Source organism: Dioscorea cayenensis, chromosome 16, assembly GCF_009730915.1.
Source record: "Dioscorea cayenensis subsp. rotundata cultivar TDr96_F1 chromosome 16, TDr96_F1_v2_PseudoChromosome.rev07_lg8_w22 25.fasta, whole genome shotgun sequence".
Taxonomy (NCBI): Eukaryota; Viridiplantae; Streptophyta; class Magnoliopsida; order Dioscoreales; family Dioscoreaceae; genus Dioscorea; species Dioscorea cayenensis.
This window is the reverse complement of record NC_052486.1, coordinates 370,753-387,862: the sequence shown is the minus strand read 5'-3', so window position 1 is coordinate 387,862 and position 17,110 is coordinate 370,753. Positions and strand designations below refer to the sequence as shown.

At 35.1% G+C, this 17,110-nt stretch overlaps 2 protein-coding genes across 2 annotated transcripts; one reads left to right on the top strand and one right to left on the bottom strand.

Annotated features, from left to right (window-relative positions):
• Nucleotides 1-684: 684 nt before the first annotated feature.
• On the bottom strand, nucleotides 685-10,026 carry LOC120279080. Its single transcript, XM_039285935.1, has 12 exons — nucleotides 9,185-10,026; nucleotides 7,910-8,039; nucleotides 7,713-7,815; nucleotides 6,666-6,789; nucleotides 5,923-5,988; nucleotides 5,662-5,700; nucleotides 4,721-4,801; nucleotides 4,587-4,634; nucleotides 3,273-3,323; nucleotides 3,088-3,156; nucleotides 1,899-2,144; nucleotides 685-1,318 (listed from the first exon to the last, which is right to left on the bottom strand). The coding sequence occupies exons 1-12, from the start codon at nucleotides 9,341-9,343 to the stop codon at nucleotides 1,082-1,084; spliced, it is 1,353 nt and encodes a 450-aa protein (XP_039141869.1). The 5' UTR covers nucleotides 9,344-10,026; the 3' UTR covers nucleotides 685-1,081.
• A 1,388-nt stretch (nucleotides 10,027-11,414) lies between these two features.
• LOC120278776 (MLO-like protein 13) lies at nucleotides 11,415-16,477 on the top strand. The gene is made up of 13 exons (XM_039285507.1): nucleotides 11,415-11,803; nucleotides 12,236-12,293; nucleotides 12,400-12,614; nucleotides 13,279-13,395; nucleotides 13,470-13,586; nucleotides 14,692-14,766; nucleotides 14,868-14,956; nucleotides 15,037-15,086; nucleotides 15,232-15,272; nucleotides 15,395-15,598; nucleotides 15,673-15,740; nucleotides 15,839-15,899; nucleotides 15,984-16,477. The coding sequence occupies exons 1-13, from the start codon at nucleotides 11,585-11,587 to the stop codon at nucleotides 16,290-16,292; spliced, it is 1,623 nt and encodes a 540-aa protein (XP_039141441.1). The 5' UTR covers nucleotides 11,415-11,584; the 3' UTR covers nucleotides 16,293-16,477.
• Nucleotides 16,478-17,110: the final 633 nt, after the last annotated feature.

The window sequence follows — 17,110 nt, the reverse complement described above, 5'->3', positions numbered from 1 at the left end:
ATATAACTTTTTTTCCCGTAAGTTAATAGCATATATATATTTGTTTTAATAATTTTTTCCCATAAGATGAGAGCATATATATATATATATATGACAATATATCTTCTATGGACGTCCGATTATTAGCTGTTGGATCGTAATCCAACGGCTAACATTGATAAACAGTAATTACTGTTTCAAACAATAATCACTGCATATGTTACTATAATAATTACTATTTATCAATGTTTGACCGTTTGATCGAGATCCAACAGCTGATAATAGACGTCCATAGATTTTTTATCCATGAACGTCCATTAAAGCTATGGGTATCCATAAAAGAATAGTCCTCTATATGTATATATATGTACCTAATACCTGGTTAGCTCTATTATATACAACCATACAATCAATCATCAAAATCTGTTATAATAACAAAGATATATAAACAATTACTACCCACTAAAACCATTTCACCATTTGAATGCTAATGCTGATGCCCAGTACTTACTTTTCTTTGCATTTGCTATCAAAGCTCTGATAAATACAAGAAAACAATTGCATTGTATTGAAATCATATTAGCACTAAATTCTTGTATTGTGTTGAAACCATACCAAGCACTAAAAGCACAAGAGATTAGAGCATGAAAATTAAATACATTGAAGCTCAATAAACTGGTAAGTGACAACAAAATGAGGAAGCTGTTGTGGAAATAATGCTCTAGATTTCAACTTGAGATGTGAATAATTGTACAATGGTGGGGAGGCCAGTAAGGTGAGGCATGGCTAAAAATTAGAGAAAACAAAAATTACGGCATGCCCCGACGTTAACAAATCCAGCAAAAAAAAATACCCATGTCATTTGTTACTTTGGTCGCGGTTGCCATCTTTGTCGTCGACCTCCACCATTGCAGAGATGATACCTGAAACCCGACTTTCCGGAACTGGCTTGCTTCTGGTCTTTCACCATATCAGAATGAATCATCTCCTAAGTTAATGGAAAGGAGGTTTCCCAGGATCCTTTTCATTATCATTGGGCTTTCATTGGATTCATCTCTGCAGCTGAAGTATTGAAATGAAAGTCTGGGAAAGCTGTTTGGTTTCAACCATTTGGTTGAGGAGGTCTAAAGTTTGGTAAAACATATGAGGAACTTTCACTTCCGATTGGAACTCTGTCGAATATGAGGCGCCCTCCGCGTCCAATCCTGCCATGGAAGCGGTATGGTGGTGCAACAGATCCATTCTCGATTGGAGGATCAGGTGGCGGCACAATGCTGGCAACCGCTAACCGTTCTGGGTCGAGAGGCTTTGCGAACAACAAAACTGGTTCAAGTGGGTCCTGCAACATGTACATGTTCAATCACATATCAATCTACTAGGCAACAAAGGCGGAACCGATTAGTATTATGATTTATTTTTACGGTTCTTGAACAAAACTTCAAAATTTTAAAATTCCAATAAAAGTGGCCTTCAGAACATTCACTTTCTGTAAAATTTAAATTTCTGCAAGGAAGATGAAAGTGAATAAAGTGCAACTCTAAATACAACAGAAAATTATAAAGTCAGTTTGACACGAAGGATTAAGTTTTACATCATGCAAGGAAAACAAGCTGGACCTGCAATTTAATGGAAGTTAACTACTTATCATAGTCATAACCATATACAACCAAGTGGTTTTTGTGTATGATAACTAGTCCCTTGCACTTTTTCAAAGGATTAGATGAAAAAAGAACAAGCATATTTAACTACATGGTTGAAGCAATGCTATCATGCTACGATATATGGTTCATCTAAGATCTCAGATGCAATCCAAGGTTAATTCCAAGAACTTAGTGACACTTTAAAGTGACAGGTTTTTTTATTTTATTTTTTATTATTTTAATGTAAAAAATAAAGAATTGAGACCAAGTTAGGATTACCCTCTTCTGAATCCATCCATTTGCAAGAGGTCTTCGTTTTAGATCTCGTTTCATGCGCCCAGTTGTGATCATTATTGGCTTGGAGTTATTGAAGCGTGAATTCTGCACTCCAGCTGGGTGAATGCGTGGCTGAGCATTTGCTGCATCATCAGAGTCGATAGGGTCATCCTCACTTGATCCAAATTTGTATGGAGCAGATGAGAAGCCATGTAATGCCAGCCCGTCATCAAGAAGCTGTGCCTCATTCTGAAAATAATTAACATCCAATTCAAATACTTGAGTTATAGCAGAAGACATGATCAGAAATAAAAAAAGCACCATCATAAGGTTACAAAGAAGCTACTTGCGACCAAAATTTGAAGTTCAAGTACTTGCGTATTGAAGATGACATTTTCAACAAACAAAGAACAAATAATAGCCCTAGCATCATTGGCATTTTATTGTATTCGTAAAGCACATGCATTGACCCTCATCTTGAGATAGAGGAAAACCTGAAGTGTGCACAAGCTACTCCAACATAGACAAGAGTTTCTGCTTATAGCAAGCTAAATGCAGGATCTAAAACTAAAACCCCATGCAACAACAGCTTTTATGGCATATATACGTCTTGGATGTTTAGTTTATGATGCATTCAGGAAGATTTGGTGCACCAAATTCAGTTAAGTTGCACTGGCTAGGTACACTCTGCTGATGATTGGGAGCATTTTAATTACAAACAATGCAAAGAAAGCTTAGGGGTGTGTTTTGTCACCCACCCAAACACCAAAGTTATCCCACCAACATTCTTTTACAAAATTTAATTTACTAATTAATTTTTAAAATATTAATATTAAAGAAACACATATTATAAATTAGAAAATTAGAAATTTTTTTATCTTAAAACTATTTATTTTGATACATATACATATATATATACTAATTAAATCAAAGTTTGGTCAACTTTGTACAAAAATTTCCATCCAAAATGATTTCAAACTATGAAACCTTAAGACATAATATCTTGACTCCCAACCAAACACCATGTTCGACATGTAAAGTGCCTGCATAAATATTCTGAATGGCGAATGTCAAAACATAGACAGGCTTAAAACTGAGAAGCAAATCTCAAATGAACAACAATATGAGATGATTATATATGGAAGAGGAACTGAGCAAGTAAATTAAATATAACATACAGGGTGCACTGTACCTTAAACTTCATTTGAATCCGTTGAAGGTTAACCTCATTTTCCATGCACTCTCGCTTCTTCTCTTCCCTCTGCCAATAATGTGTTTCTTAGATGTTATGCATGAACTTTCCAATGGTGTAAACCATATATGAGAGAAAAGTAAATATCTAAAGAGGAGAACAAAATTCTGCATCAAAATGGAAACCTTAATCAAAACTTCCACCATTTTTTTGGCCTGGTCCAAATTACGCCTAACCTGAAACAATTTCATAATACAATACAAGTGAAATGAGCACCAAAATGGAAAACAACGACGAAAAGACACTTAAATAAAATTAATAAATAGCACAAATTCAAGCATAGAAACCATTAGATGCAAGACTTTCATAGGTATATATGCTTAAAAGGTAAGAATCAAATGCAATAATAATATCAAGTTAGATGTAGCATTAGATAGAGCCAATTTCTAAAAGATTATTTAGATAACAGCATAAAAGCCTTAAAACTAATCTAACTTTAAATAATAATTTATGCATACGGACAATGATGCCAGTTTATTCAGGCAGTAGGGAGACTAGAATAGTCAGCAGTGTACACATTCCTATATAGACTTTCACATTAGAGAAAAAAATATAAAGCAACAGACAATAATAAGAATAACAGTAATAAAAATATTAAGTCATGCCAATGCAATTTTAAACTTGAAGGGAAAAAAAAGACAAAGTTGGTCAAACTTGCTCCTTCATCTATTAATAATTTTAAGATTGAATTCAACCTCATCACTGCCTTCTCTAAAATAGCAAAACTCGTTAGCAATATCCAGACAAGCCTAAGGACATCATAAGTGGAGATCAAAGACACATGGCCATTGGATAGGATCCTGGTAAATCAACCAAAATAAGTTGGAGCATCTTCCTATTTCAATTATTGCATTGTCATGCTGGTATTGTTGTTTTGATGAGATCTTTGATGCTCTTTTGCTGGTCCATATTTCTCTCAAGTGAATTTTACAAGGCTCAAATTATTTGTTTCCCAAGGGGACTTTATAGGACTTTCCTACAGGCAGAAACAGACCAGCTAAGTGCAAACTTCAGCAGGAACTGGCTTTGAAACTAACTGATCACTCCAAAAGTGAACTGATCCTTTTCTGAATTAGTTTTGCACATTCACAAAACCACAAAAAAGGGAACTATCACTTTCTGTTCTGAAAGCATAGCATTCAAACTGAAAATAAATCCATGTCATTGATGACCTCCTTCCACACTCATAGTCCAGCTATCAGGATCCACAATAAAGAGGCAGCTAAACATAGAAAGAGATATTTCCACCATAACATGTAACAAAAATCATGAAGTCCACAATAAATAACAAATTAAACCTCAAAATAGGGTAATGTGGTTCAGGCTTTAGATGGATAACGTCAGCAAATCAATAAAATTTACAAGAGGGCATGTTCACAGTTAGGGAACAAAACAAATCACAGCATCATTTAAAGCTCAAATTTTACATAAAAACTCACCTGGCGGAGTTTTTCAAATGACTGCACATTGTTCTCCCTTCTTTGCGTCTGAAGAAAAAAATAGTAATTAACATTAAGAAAATCAATGAAAAAGCACCAAGTTGCCAAAATGGCCCAAAAACAATAGCACCTACCCTTCTTGTGTGAAGACGGTGAACTTTCTCCCTTGGCCTGAACACATTATATGGATTTGTATCATTAACTGGTGGAGGAGGCTGCAGAAAAACAATAATGGGCAAGATAAGTTCAATGGTCCTGTTTCCAAGTTTCCAAAGCTATCCAATAAAATGCATCAATACAGGAGGAAAGAAAATACTAGATAAAATGGCCATCTGAATATGTTCATACATTGATAATTTCAAACAACAAAAGACATTCAACCATCAATGTTGGGTATGTTTATCTTCTAAGAAAGAAAATTTAAGAGTTATGAGGAAAGAAATGGATATAGCATATCTGGAAACCAAATACATTGTAATAAATGTCTTTGAGGCAATGCAAGAGAATGTTACTACAACCGAGACTACCAAGCAAAAGAAAATATCAACCACTTCAGCTCATGGTGTCATTTAAGCACTAGAATGGGACCTAGGAAGCCAAACAAACAATGTGCATAAGAACATCTTTCCTCTAAACAGGGTCACCATATTGATGCTGTTTCATCCAATGTTTGAAATGATTTCTTTTTTATTATCTCCTTTTACAAGGTTCCCAATTACCTCACCTCATCTAAAAGACAGAGACACATCAAAATATAATCGAAGAAAGAACAGTGGAAAGGTTGAGTTCACAAACAAAATTTGTCAAGAAATAGAATCGCACAACAAAGTTCGCAGATGCCACCAATTTGATAAGCAAGCACAAGTAGCAATCATTTCTATTGAATGATAAACAAATCAATTTCTAGCACAAGTTGTCAGACAATTTTGACCAAAGGAAGAGAGCAAACTTCTCTTTCGTTGGCAAGACCAGCTAGTTTGATATAGTTAAAGATATAAACATGCATAAAACAAAGCACACATAATCCACTGAAAAATAACCAATTATAAGGAACCCAAAAGCTTATGGATCTCACCTGCAAACGTCTCAAAATAGGTTTTTGCCACTGTTCTCGCTGGTAATAAAATAAAGAATCCATCAGAAATTCTTCTATATCAGAAACAATAATCTTAGTCATTATAGTAGGCAACCGATGTGAAATTAAAATAAACATGTTTCCAATAGTAAGGGTGAGCTATATGATGCTTTGAAAAGCATGCACATGAATTTGCAAACCAAATCTTTGAAATATGTTAACAAAAAAGGGATGTGACAAGCTAACAGAAGAGCCAAATACCTTTTCTTTCCAATAGTTATATACAGACTGGAAAACTGCAAACCGTATGGATTGAGATTGCAATGCCTGTAGCATGAGATAACATAAAATGAAAATACAAAATAATTAAACAAACCTGTAATATGGCACATAACATAATGAAAAGTTTATGCATTAAGGGTAAAGCAAAATGCTGCATACACAGAAAGACTTACTAACATGCTAAAAATAAGATCATGTTGCTTAGATAAAATGTGTGATACATTTAAAAGGTTGGATTGCTCATCAAACACTTTACAAAAAGAGAAGTAGTCAAGTTCCATAGCAAGTAGGCCTTATTCATAATATCCAAGAAAATTTCCACCATGGTTAGAGCAGTTGAGCCAAAGACTTATTTTTCCTTATTAATAGAAACAGGGGGAAAAAGAGAGAATAAGGTTCTATCAATTTAACTCAAATCACAAGCCAAGAAAAGAACTGTTAAAGACATTCTGGTCATAGAACTCTCTGACAAAGACAGCCCTCTGGTTGATCTTCTGCTTCACTAAAACATATGCCATTGTAATCCAAGGAGATACTCTCATCTCAAATAGTTGAGATTGATATTTCTGATTACAATAATGGAACAAGGGATCGGTGAGAGTTTCACCATAACTGATTGAGCATACTAGAACATGACTTCTCATGTGTACTGGAATATAACTGATCATACAGTTATCTTTTTTTCACCACCACCAGAAAAAAAAAACCTAGTGATATATCACCTCAGCCGCAGCATCTAGCTGGATACGGACTGGAATAGGTGGGCCAAGAGTTGTGGTTATAAATCCGGCTCTTTCTCGCGCCTTTTGATCTAAAACCTCCAGCTTAAACAAAAGAGTCTCAAACCTGCAATTAAAAAGCATGTGAAGGTCCACATAAGCTCCAAAAAAGAAATGCGGTACACCAAGAAGGATAAAAAACAAAAAAAGATTGCATATCATTATCATGTAAGAAGATATATCTTTTTAAGGGAGCTTTTATACATAATCCCCATTTTCTTCTAAAAAGTTCAAAGAAACCAAATCATTTTACAGGAAAGCAAAAAAAAAAAGTCAACCAAAAGAGGCGCTCTTCAGGAGATACCAGACTTCCTTTCTAAACTTTTTCCTCAAAAAAGCAGGTAGTAAGTACTTGGGTCATTAAAATCAGGAGCCAGCAATGTGTAGTAGGGCGCTAGTAAGGCTAGGAAAGATCAAAATGTTTGCAGGCAGGTGGAAGATTTTGTAGCAGGAAAGGACATTCCTTTGTTAGAAATCAATTGGTAGGTGGCCACATTCAATAGCTAAGGATTGCTTCATGACATTGATTTAACTACAGTTTGGTACTTTACCCAAAATGTAACAAACCTATTGTTATTTTGCACCTTTCAAGTGGTTATGATATGAGACAGTGTTGACAATACAGAAATTACATAGAAACTTAGCTTCTCATTCTTCAACCAAGGCACGACCTTTAAAAGAAACAGGCTTATAATAAATAACCAGCTTCAAAGAGTGGAAACCGGAAAGGAGTATTCCTCCAAGATATTTAGTTGTAATGATCAATATTCTAAGGATTAAAAATCTCGTAGCAGAGGCACAACAAATGAAACCATGTCCTAAAACTTAATTAAATCACTAGACCAAAAGGAATTGTTTAGACAAAAAGGGTAGACCAAAAGTAACTATTTAGATAAAACTGGTAATCTAAGGACCAGTACTAAGGAAGCTTACTATGCCAGCCAGGAAAAAAAAAAATCAAAAAAATCTAACTCAGAGTCACAAAGTTACTTTTCAGGTGTAAGAATCTTTCTTTCATTGTTGAAATCTTGAAGCCAGTCCTCATCCTCATTGTCCAAATCATACTCAACAAACTCTCCAATCTCCGCCCTGGCTGCAAACAGTAATTTATGTTCAATAGCTTAACACTATTTCTCTAATAAAAATGCACCTTGTTCAAAACGCAAAAGGTCTGCAAACATACAGACCTCCTCTTCCACGTAAGTATGATGTTGGTTGCACAAACGACCGTGAATAATCTCTTTCATATGTATCCACAATGTTATATTGTGGTGTAGGTATTTCTTGAGCACTTCTCTTAACAGCAGTTTGTTGCACCTACAGTTGTAAATATTTTGAGTCAGTCAGAACTCCCACTACATATGTATAGGAAAAAGCCATTTAAATGTAACAAAAACAAAAAAATAGACTTCCACGTAAATACTGCCCAATATGATAAAATGTGACCAAACACTAGATATTGACCACCTACAAAGACATGCTATGCCAGAATATTTTTCAACAGCCAAGCAAACCATGTTTTCAAGAAGAAACAGTGGTGAGAATACAAAGTGTAAGAATGGTTAAAAATACACTTAACTATTGGCATACAAAGAAACTGAACGCAAAAGCAGAAGATGAAAAACCTTTAAACACGCCAAATTCGTAAACTGGCTAATTATTAATTTTGCTATCTATAAAAGTCAATTTGTGATGGAAAATTTTAGTTACTGTTGATATAGCATCAGAAGACCAAATTAACACGAGACTCACACTCACAAGAAATATCAGGGGAAGAAAAAATAAAACACATCAGAAAAACCACGTTGCTCAAGGTTGATGAGATGAACTAAATAACTCCAACTAATTTCCCTTCTTGTCGGAAGATCAAAAATCAATCAAAGCAAGGCAAGAAATTGAGAAGGTTTTTACCTTTGAACCTTATGTTTTTATAAGTCCATGAGAGCATCCAGTTCATTTTGCTCATTTTCTCAACGGTGCAGATATAACCATCAGCATCACCAATCAGCTAATAAATTGCCTGATCATAACCCACTTGTCGACATAACTAATTTACCACTATAAACCTCCCGTACAAAGTACATTTAGATTATCAAAATGGTATCACCAATGACCATCCAAAATTTTCTGCTATGCCCTAGTTGCAAGAACTTCTAGAACAACTTGAATTGGAAAAAATGAAAGAGATATAGAATCCTAGATTTCATCCCCCAACTGTCATGACTAAGGAGAGTAATACTTCCTACGGAACTCTACTACCTATTCAAAATCAGAAGCTATTCCACTTCCTCCATGCCACGTGCAAGTAAACGACAATCACAATCGATATAAGTTCATATCACGACAAATAGGTAACATGTATCATTTAAAAACAAAAGCAACATGACTAGCAATTTTCTAGGAATCGAATGCAAGCTCAAAAACCGCATTTAGCCGATCAGACAAAGACCATTATTTATTACCTCATTGTCCGTTTCAGCAGCGAGCCGGAGCAACTGAGAGTTGCGAGTGGAAGCACCAGTAGTTGGAGGTTCATCATCCTCAAACTCCTTAATCGATTTAACAATTGGTAGCTTCTTGTGGATGTCAAGGGGACGAGGCCTGAATGACAACCTACTCATTTCCACTTCATCTCTTTCCCTTCCAAAACCACACACCTCACACTCACTCCTCTGCTCTCAGACCACCAAAACCCAACACCACGAACCTCTCCACCAACCAAAAACAGCTAGAATATACACCCAAAGCTCAGAAATGATACCTCAATTCACCCACGAGCTCAAAGGCTCGCCATTCAATCCACTACCACAGTCACGAAAAGAATCAAACCCTGCAGCCCTGCAACCCTAAACAGCAACTCGAACACCAATTCCAACCCAGAACCAATCAAACCGAAGAATGCAAGCTTTTCCGACTTTGCCCAAGCCCTAACTCAGCACAAAAAAACAGACAAGAAACCAGCAAGTTCACAATCTCCACAAAAATTCCCCACCGGCACCGAAACCCCAAGTCCAGGAAACCGATGTACAAGATCAAAAAGCCAATCTTTGGGGTCAATTGGAGAGAAACAACGCCGAAAGAGATGGAGCGGAGGGCGGGGGCAGGGGAGCTAGGGCACGAAACAAGAGAAGCAGAATCGATCGGAGATGGATCAGAGGGCCAAGGGAGGGTGGATTGGGTTGAACAGAGGACGAACGAGGGATCGAAATCGAGGGTTTAAAGGGATTTGGAGAGCTAGGGTTTTGAAAGAGGGGAAAAGAGAGGGAAGCGAAGCGCAGGGCCATGAAGAAGAGAAACAATTTTTAAGGCTGGGTTGGTTTTCTCGGGTTCCCAGATCCATGGCCCTCTCAGCGACGTATACGCGTACACCGTATTTTAATACGTATAAAAAAAACACATTGTATACGATGACCGTTTTTCAGAATTTGGATTCGGGTTTGTGTGGTTCGGATTTGATTTGAGTTGATTGAATCATGATTTGAAATAAATTTGTGACAAGTATTATATATATATATTTTTTTATAAGATTATTCCATAGTTAAAAATATATATATATATATATATAATTTTTTTCTATCATTTATTCAAATATACAGGGGAATATAAAATGTGTATAGTGTTAAAGCGTAGAAAGAGAGATGATAACCACTAGTTAGTAGAACGGTAATCACGTATAGTGAGTGAGCAAAGACGCAAGGTTTTTTAATCTACACTGAAGTATGATTATAATAATCTATACTGAAGTACGGGTTATAATACTGTTGATAATCACTCGTAATTCAGCAGATCATCGTACACGTCTCATCATACTATGAACTTTTTAATGAAACTATATTTATTATTTTTGTTAAAAAAATAAATACAAAACAAACATGTGCATAAAAAAGGAACAGAGTTATCCTCCTCCATGATAACGCAAGTTCGCTTAATATGATACGTCATTATTAGCTCTTTCATCTAGCACCACAAGATCTCAAAAAATGTAAAATATGTTTTATTGACACTTCGAACTTTTTTTTTTATATGCAAGAGCTACAAACACCCAAAGCTAAAAAAGTATAATTAATTTTACTTAAAATCAATGCCGATATCAATGTAATTAAGTTTCCAATTGAATAGGTACTCTTTTTTTCAAACCAAATATTCTAAGCAATTGCTCTAAATAAAAAATTGCAATGTTCATATATATAATTTTAAAAAGCTCGAGGAATAAATAAATAAATATTATATAATTAATTTTCAGTCCCTCAACTTAAAAATCTTGACTTTTGGCCATATAAATTATACATAAATACTTTTTGGTCCAATATGACATATGTTTCTATCAAAAAGATTATTTTAATATTTATTTGTATAATTGTATTAACTTGTCCATATTTTACTATTAAGTTGACCGTTGATATGAAAAAGTTTTCATATTTTTTAATAAAAATAATAAAAAAAGAACATTTTTATTTTTTTATTTTTTAAAAAAAACCTTCATCTCTTTCGCTATTGCTTCATTTTTTAATAAAATAATAATAAAAAGAACATTTTTTTATTTTTATTTTTTTAAAAAAAACCTTCATCTCTTTCGCCATTGCTTCATTTTTTTTAATAAAATAATAATAAAAAAAGAACATTTTTATAATTTTTTTAACCTTCAAAAAACTTCATCTCTTTCTCCTTTGCTTCCCTCTCGCTCATCTGATGCTTTGCTCCCATGGCTTCTTCTCATGGCTTCTTCTCATGGCTTCCTCTTGGCTTACAAGCAACACCAGAGAAAACCCACACTCCTCACTCTTCTCTTTATTCCTCTTTCTTACTGTACTTGGTTGTGATTTGGAGCAAGACTCAAGGATGGAAGATGATTCCTTGCTCTCATGGAGGAGTTCTTCTTCATTCCGCTCTATTTCACTTCTTTTATGCCTCCTCCTCCTCCTCTCTCCCATCGCACCCTGTTCTCTGGTTCGCCAATGGCTGAGGATTCTTCGGAGTCTCTGACCTTGGAGTTCACCCCCACATGGGTGGTGGCTGTTGTCTGCTCCATCATCGTTGCAATCTCGCTCTGCGCCGAGAGGCTCATACATTATCTCGGAAAGGTGCCTCCTTTAGCTACTTGCTTGTTTGATTTCATTTGCTTGTAGGTCTGTTTTAATTGAGAGGAAATTGTGGAATAAATTTGAGACTTTTATCAAAATTGCATGTTCTTCCTTTTAACCGGTTATGGATGGATAAGTAAATTTTAGAATGTTCAGCTTATAGATGCCATGTCATTCAATCAAGGGAGAAGAATCTATTTGGAGGAGAATTGTTTATTGTTAGGAGTATGAAAAACTTGAAATTTTACTCTAATATGTAGGATTTACTGATTGTTTGCGCCATTGTTGTTGACTTACTTGCATTACATTAGATATTTGAGGAATTTCAGTCTGTTTTATGTCAAGCTATATTTATTCTGCTGCTTTCTTTTTTGCAACTGTCCTGGTCTTATTTTAGCTTCTTCCTTTTTGTTAACCTTGTTCTATTTCCAGTTTTTAAAGCATAAGAAGCAGAATGCGCTTTATGGTGCATTGCAGAAGATAAAAGAAGGTCTGTAACATAGGAACTGTATGCACTTTATTTTTTATTTTCATAACACACTTATGCTTAGATTAGAATACTGTCTAACTTGAAGCACATTTTTGTTTTCTTGCAGAATTGATGCTTCTTGGCTTTATTTCACTTCTTTTAACTGTCTTTCAAAGTCTGATCAGCAACATTTGCATCGAAGAAAAAATTGCAGCCAGTATGCTTCCATGCAGTCGTGCAAGGAAAGAGATAGACCATAGTAAAGGTCACTTTCTTGGACGTACAGGGAATGGGCGGAGGCTTTTGGCTGAAGGCGGTGGTTTTGATGTTTGCGCAAAAAAGGTACTTTGGCAAGGCAAGGGGCAATGTTTATTAGAGGAAGAAATTTAGCACCTTAACATCACAAAAATTATGCTGGTGGAATGTTACACATTTATGATGGCATCATATGATAGGAGTGAAGAAAACTAAGTTAATTAGTGCCTATGAAATATCTGAAGAGGCAACTAGGCAAGTGACAATGATGATTGATGGGTGAGGATGTTATAGTGGGATTTTGGAACAGAAGTAATGATGCCGCTGGAAGATCGATGGTGACCCTTAAGGTCTCATCTAATTCATTGCATCTGAAATGATTTCAAGATTGAGAAACATGAAATGAGTTTTAAACTAGTTGGCACTGGCCAGAGTGATAGAATGGCAGAAGTTAGGCTACTTTTGATTGGTTAGACATTAACGTGGTTAGTTTAATATTTTATACAGAATTTGTTGTTTCATATATCCAAAAGAAGTTCCGTGAATGAAAGATAGGGTAACATAGTTAAAGGCATATCAGGCTGAGACTTTTATCTGGAAAAGTTACCATTTGCCTGTTGTTTTCTATTATGGTGCTTATGAGGCTATATATGGTTGATGCTGTGGCCATCAACACTGCTAGAAGCACAAAAATTTACCTCCATGGCAGTGAATTTGACTGATGTCTCCATTTGGTTATGCTTGTTTTCAGGGCAAAGCTCCACTACTATCTCTTGAGGCATTGCATCAACTGCACATCTTTATCTTTGTTCTTGCGGTTGCTCATGTTGCATTCTGTGCCATAAATATGCTTCTAGGAAGAGCAAAGGTAATCCGATGCAGAGTACATATATCTTCTTTCATTCTAGTTCGCCTAATATTTCTGTATTGTGTTTTCTATAGATCAGAGAATGGAAGCTCTGGGAAGATGCAATTCGTGCTGAAACGCCCAAAGAGAATGTAAAACTCACTCCACATCAGCAGGAGTTTGTCAAGGAGCGGGCAGAAGGAAGCTGGCTGGTGAGCTGACCACAATACCTTTCCATATTATACACCATCAACTAAGAATCTTTATTTTTCTTTTAACTGAGCAAAGATAAAATGTTATAAATTCTGAGCCCTTTTTTTATATTCTTTTCTTGATAACCCTTGTGTTGACTCTTCCCCATTGTAATTTATCATAAAATCTGAACCTCCTGTGCCTGACATGGTACTTACACAGTTATCCATCTTTCAATAGGTTTATAACAAAAAATTAGCTGCATGCACTGGTCTTCTTCTTCTTCTTCTTCTTCTTCTTCTTCTTCTTCTCTACCTTGGTTTTCCAGAAGAAGAGATGTCATGCATAATCCTGACAAGTGTTTTAGCAATGACAATGTAGTACTCTGTGAAATTAGACTATTTCAATATGCTTGCAGATATTTCAAGGAGCCAGCCTACTGCATTCTAACCACCAGCTAACGATTGCATTGTTGTTAAGGATGGTTGTTACAACAAAATATGGTTAATCCTTGTTGCCTACTGCATCATAAATAAATCTTTCGGAGTTGCTTTTTATGGATTATGTTTCATGTGTAGTATATAAACAAGGATCAGATTGTCCTACTATTTCTTAAACAACATAATTTCCCCAGTCTATTTGTTTCTGTAGTTTCTTGACCTGCTCCAATTAAATGGAACATCTACCAGTGGCCTAATGAGACCCTGACATAAATATTAGCACCTTTTAGCTGAGGTTGTGGATTCATTAAAAAATGGTTGAAAAACCAATTGTTGTAATAAATAAATGTACAAATAATCCAAGCTAGACTTTGATAGTGCATCACGCGAAATTCTTGACCTCTGATGTAACAGTTGCAACATCGCTTGAGATTGTTGATCAGAAAAAAAAATTGGATAAAATGTACAATGTACTTTCACTTTTCACTTTTCACTTATCCCCTTTTCTTGTTTGAAGCTTTTGTGTGCTATTACAGAGTTAGATCCTAAAGAATGTTCGAGGAAATTGGCATGTTCTCAAAATATTTGTGGACCTTAACTTGCCTAAGTTTATAGTTTTCCTCGTTTGTGATATACAATTGCAGCCTTCTTCTGAAACAGTGCTGAGATTTCGTGTTTGTTGCAGATGTCGTTCTTCAAGCAGTTTCATTCATCTGTCAGCAAATCAGATTACAAATCACTACGAGCAGGATTCATCCAGGTAAGATGTGTATGGCAGTTAACAAGTTACAATTGCTGCTTGCATATTAAATTTATACTTAGGTCCAGGATTGAATCAGTTGATTATGTTTTTAATTCCAGACACATCATGTGACGCGAGAAACCTTTGATTTTCACGAATATATACTGCGCACTCTTGAGGATGACTTCAAGAAAGTTGTTGGTATAAGGTAGATATTGCTAAGGATTCTCAACTTTAATGTTTTTGCATGTTTTAAATTAACTTAGAATTTTTTTACTCTGAGCACAGCTGGTACCTGTGGCTATTTGTTGTCATCTTTCTATTGCTGAACATAAAAGGTATGTTCAGCTGTACAAACTACTTATGGCACATTGATGTATGACATTTTGAAGTCAGTTGACTGTTTCATTCTTCGAGTTCTTAGTTAATGTTGAAGCTATATCTAAGTCGATTTAAACTCTCAACATGGATTTTTTTTTGCAGGATGGCACTCATATTTCTGGCTATCATTCCTGCCTTTGATTGTAAGTGCACTCAACTATTTATAATTATTCAGAATTCTTTGATTTTAGCTACCTTCCTTAGCTATTTGCAAATCAGAATCAGTCATGCTTTTACATGCAATATTTATCGGTGAATGTTGCAGCTTTTACTTCTTGTTGGTGCCAAGCTAGAACATATTATTACTAAATTGGCTCAACAGATGAACGAGAGGGCTTCACATCAGCAACCAAGGATGAAGCTATCCAATGAACATTTTTGGTTCAATAGACCAGCCCTTGTCCTTTACTTGATCCATTTCATATTATTTCAGAATGCCTTTGAGCTCGCAGTTTTCTTTTGGATCTGGGTAAGAAAATTAACAAAAATAAACATTTTACAATGAAATATATAAGCTGATGATAATCTGTATTAAAATTACAGAGCACATATGGATTTCATTCATGCATCATGGAAAGCACAAAGTATCTAATTCCTCGACTTGTTGTAGGGTAAGTTTCAGTGATCATACATTCATGGCTCTTGGAATCAATTTAAGCATCATCATCATGTAAACTAATGCTTTCTATATTCGGCTTTTTCTCTGCAGTGTTCTCATTCAAGTGCTATGCAGTTATAGTACTCTCCCTTTGTATGCTATTGTCACCCAAGTATGTCTACACTTAACATTTAACATTAAACTTCTATGTCTGTCTTACTTTATATAATCTTATTAATCGAATGTGTCGATGAAGATGGGTGAGTCATTCAAACCTGCGATATTCACTGAGCGCACACAAACAACTCTGTTCGGCTGGGCTAAAGCTTCAAAGGACCACCGGAGGCCGAAATGTTTTGAGACATTGTTGAAGAAGATTGGTCTCGGAAAGGAGAACCCCGACACATCTGACGGTGGCACACAGATGCACAGAATGGCATTAGAAGCCGGCGAACCTTCGCATGAAGCATGGCAACCAAATGCTTTGGATGAGATAACAATAGCACATTCAGATGTTGCTAATGCTTCCCTTCAGCCTAGTCCTATTACTTTGCAAAGAACTTAAAGATATACACATGTACTGTTTCATGTGTTGTTCCCTCAAAGTTGTGATTTTTTCTTTTAAAAAAGAAGTAAAATAGAATAAAAACACTTGGAATAAAGTTTTGATGATCATGCCAGTGATCTGTATCTCATGTTTGATGATGATGATGATGATAGTAAATGAAATCTTATGGCTTTCAGCTTTCAGAAGCACTTGTTTATGTTAATAAATTCTTGGGGAAATTATTCTAAGGGGCTTGTGGTTTGTTTTTTTTTTCAATTTGATATATGTGATTTGATTGTTAATACTTACATACTCTGTAGTTTTAACTCTTTACAAAAAAAATGCCAAGACACTTAATCATGTTTAAAAATATATGAATTTACTTTTTTTGGCTTTAGTTGAGTGTAGTTTTTTAATATGAATTTAAGGGCAAAAAGATAAATTCATGTGGTTTTAAATGCCACGTCAGTGTTTTAGCATCTTTTTGCAAACAGTTAAAACCACACAATAATAAATTATTAACAATCAAACCACAAATACTATTACTGAATTGAAAAAGAGAGAAACTACAGGGTACTTTTGAATAATTTCCTCTAAATTTTTGTATGTATTGAACATTTAATCAAGCTGAAAACTCTTTTTCTTTACCTCATAGAACCATTCCACCTCCATAATGAAAAATAAGTAGCTTACACCATTAACCAACACTTATAAAAAAAATAAAAAATCAAAATTCATACTAATATGCATATTTGATAACCCTGGTCACTCAGAATTTGATTTGGTTTTAAGAAAATTCAAATGTGATTTTACATGAGAATTAATTGAAACTGAAC

What these genes read in the sequence shown, in the direction of transcription:
- LOC120279080 (XM_039285935.1), bottom strand. Translation starts at nt 9,343, where the DNA reads ATGAGTAGGTTGTCATTCAGGCCTCGTCCCCTTGACATCCACAAGAAG. An exon ending in ATACTTACGTGGAAGAGGAG is followed by an intron (nt 7,816 to 7,909) that starts GTCTGTATGTTT and finishes TACTGTTTGCAG; the next exon opens with CCAGGGCGGAGATTGGAGAG. An exon ending in GGATTCAAATGAAGTTTAAG is followed by an intron (nt 2,145 to 3,087) that starts GTACAGTGCACC and finishes AATTATTTTCAG; the next exon opens with AATGAGGCACAGCTTCTTGA.
- LOC120278776 (XM_039285507.1), top strand. Translation starts at nt 11,585, where the DNA reads ATGGAGGAGTTCTTCTTCATTCCGCTCTATTTCACTTCTTTTATGCCT. An exon ending in GGGCAGAAGGAAGCTGGCTG is followed by an intron (nt 13,587 to 14,691) that starts GTGAGCTGACCA and finishes TGTTTGTTGCAG; the next exon opens with ATGTCGTTCTTCAAGCAGTT. An exon ending in TACGAGCAGGATTCATCCAG is followed by an intron (nt 14,767 to 14,867) that starts GTAAGATGTGTA and finishes TTTTAATTCCAG; the next exon opens with ACACATCATGTGACGCGAGA.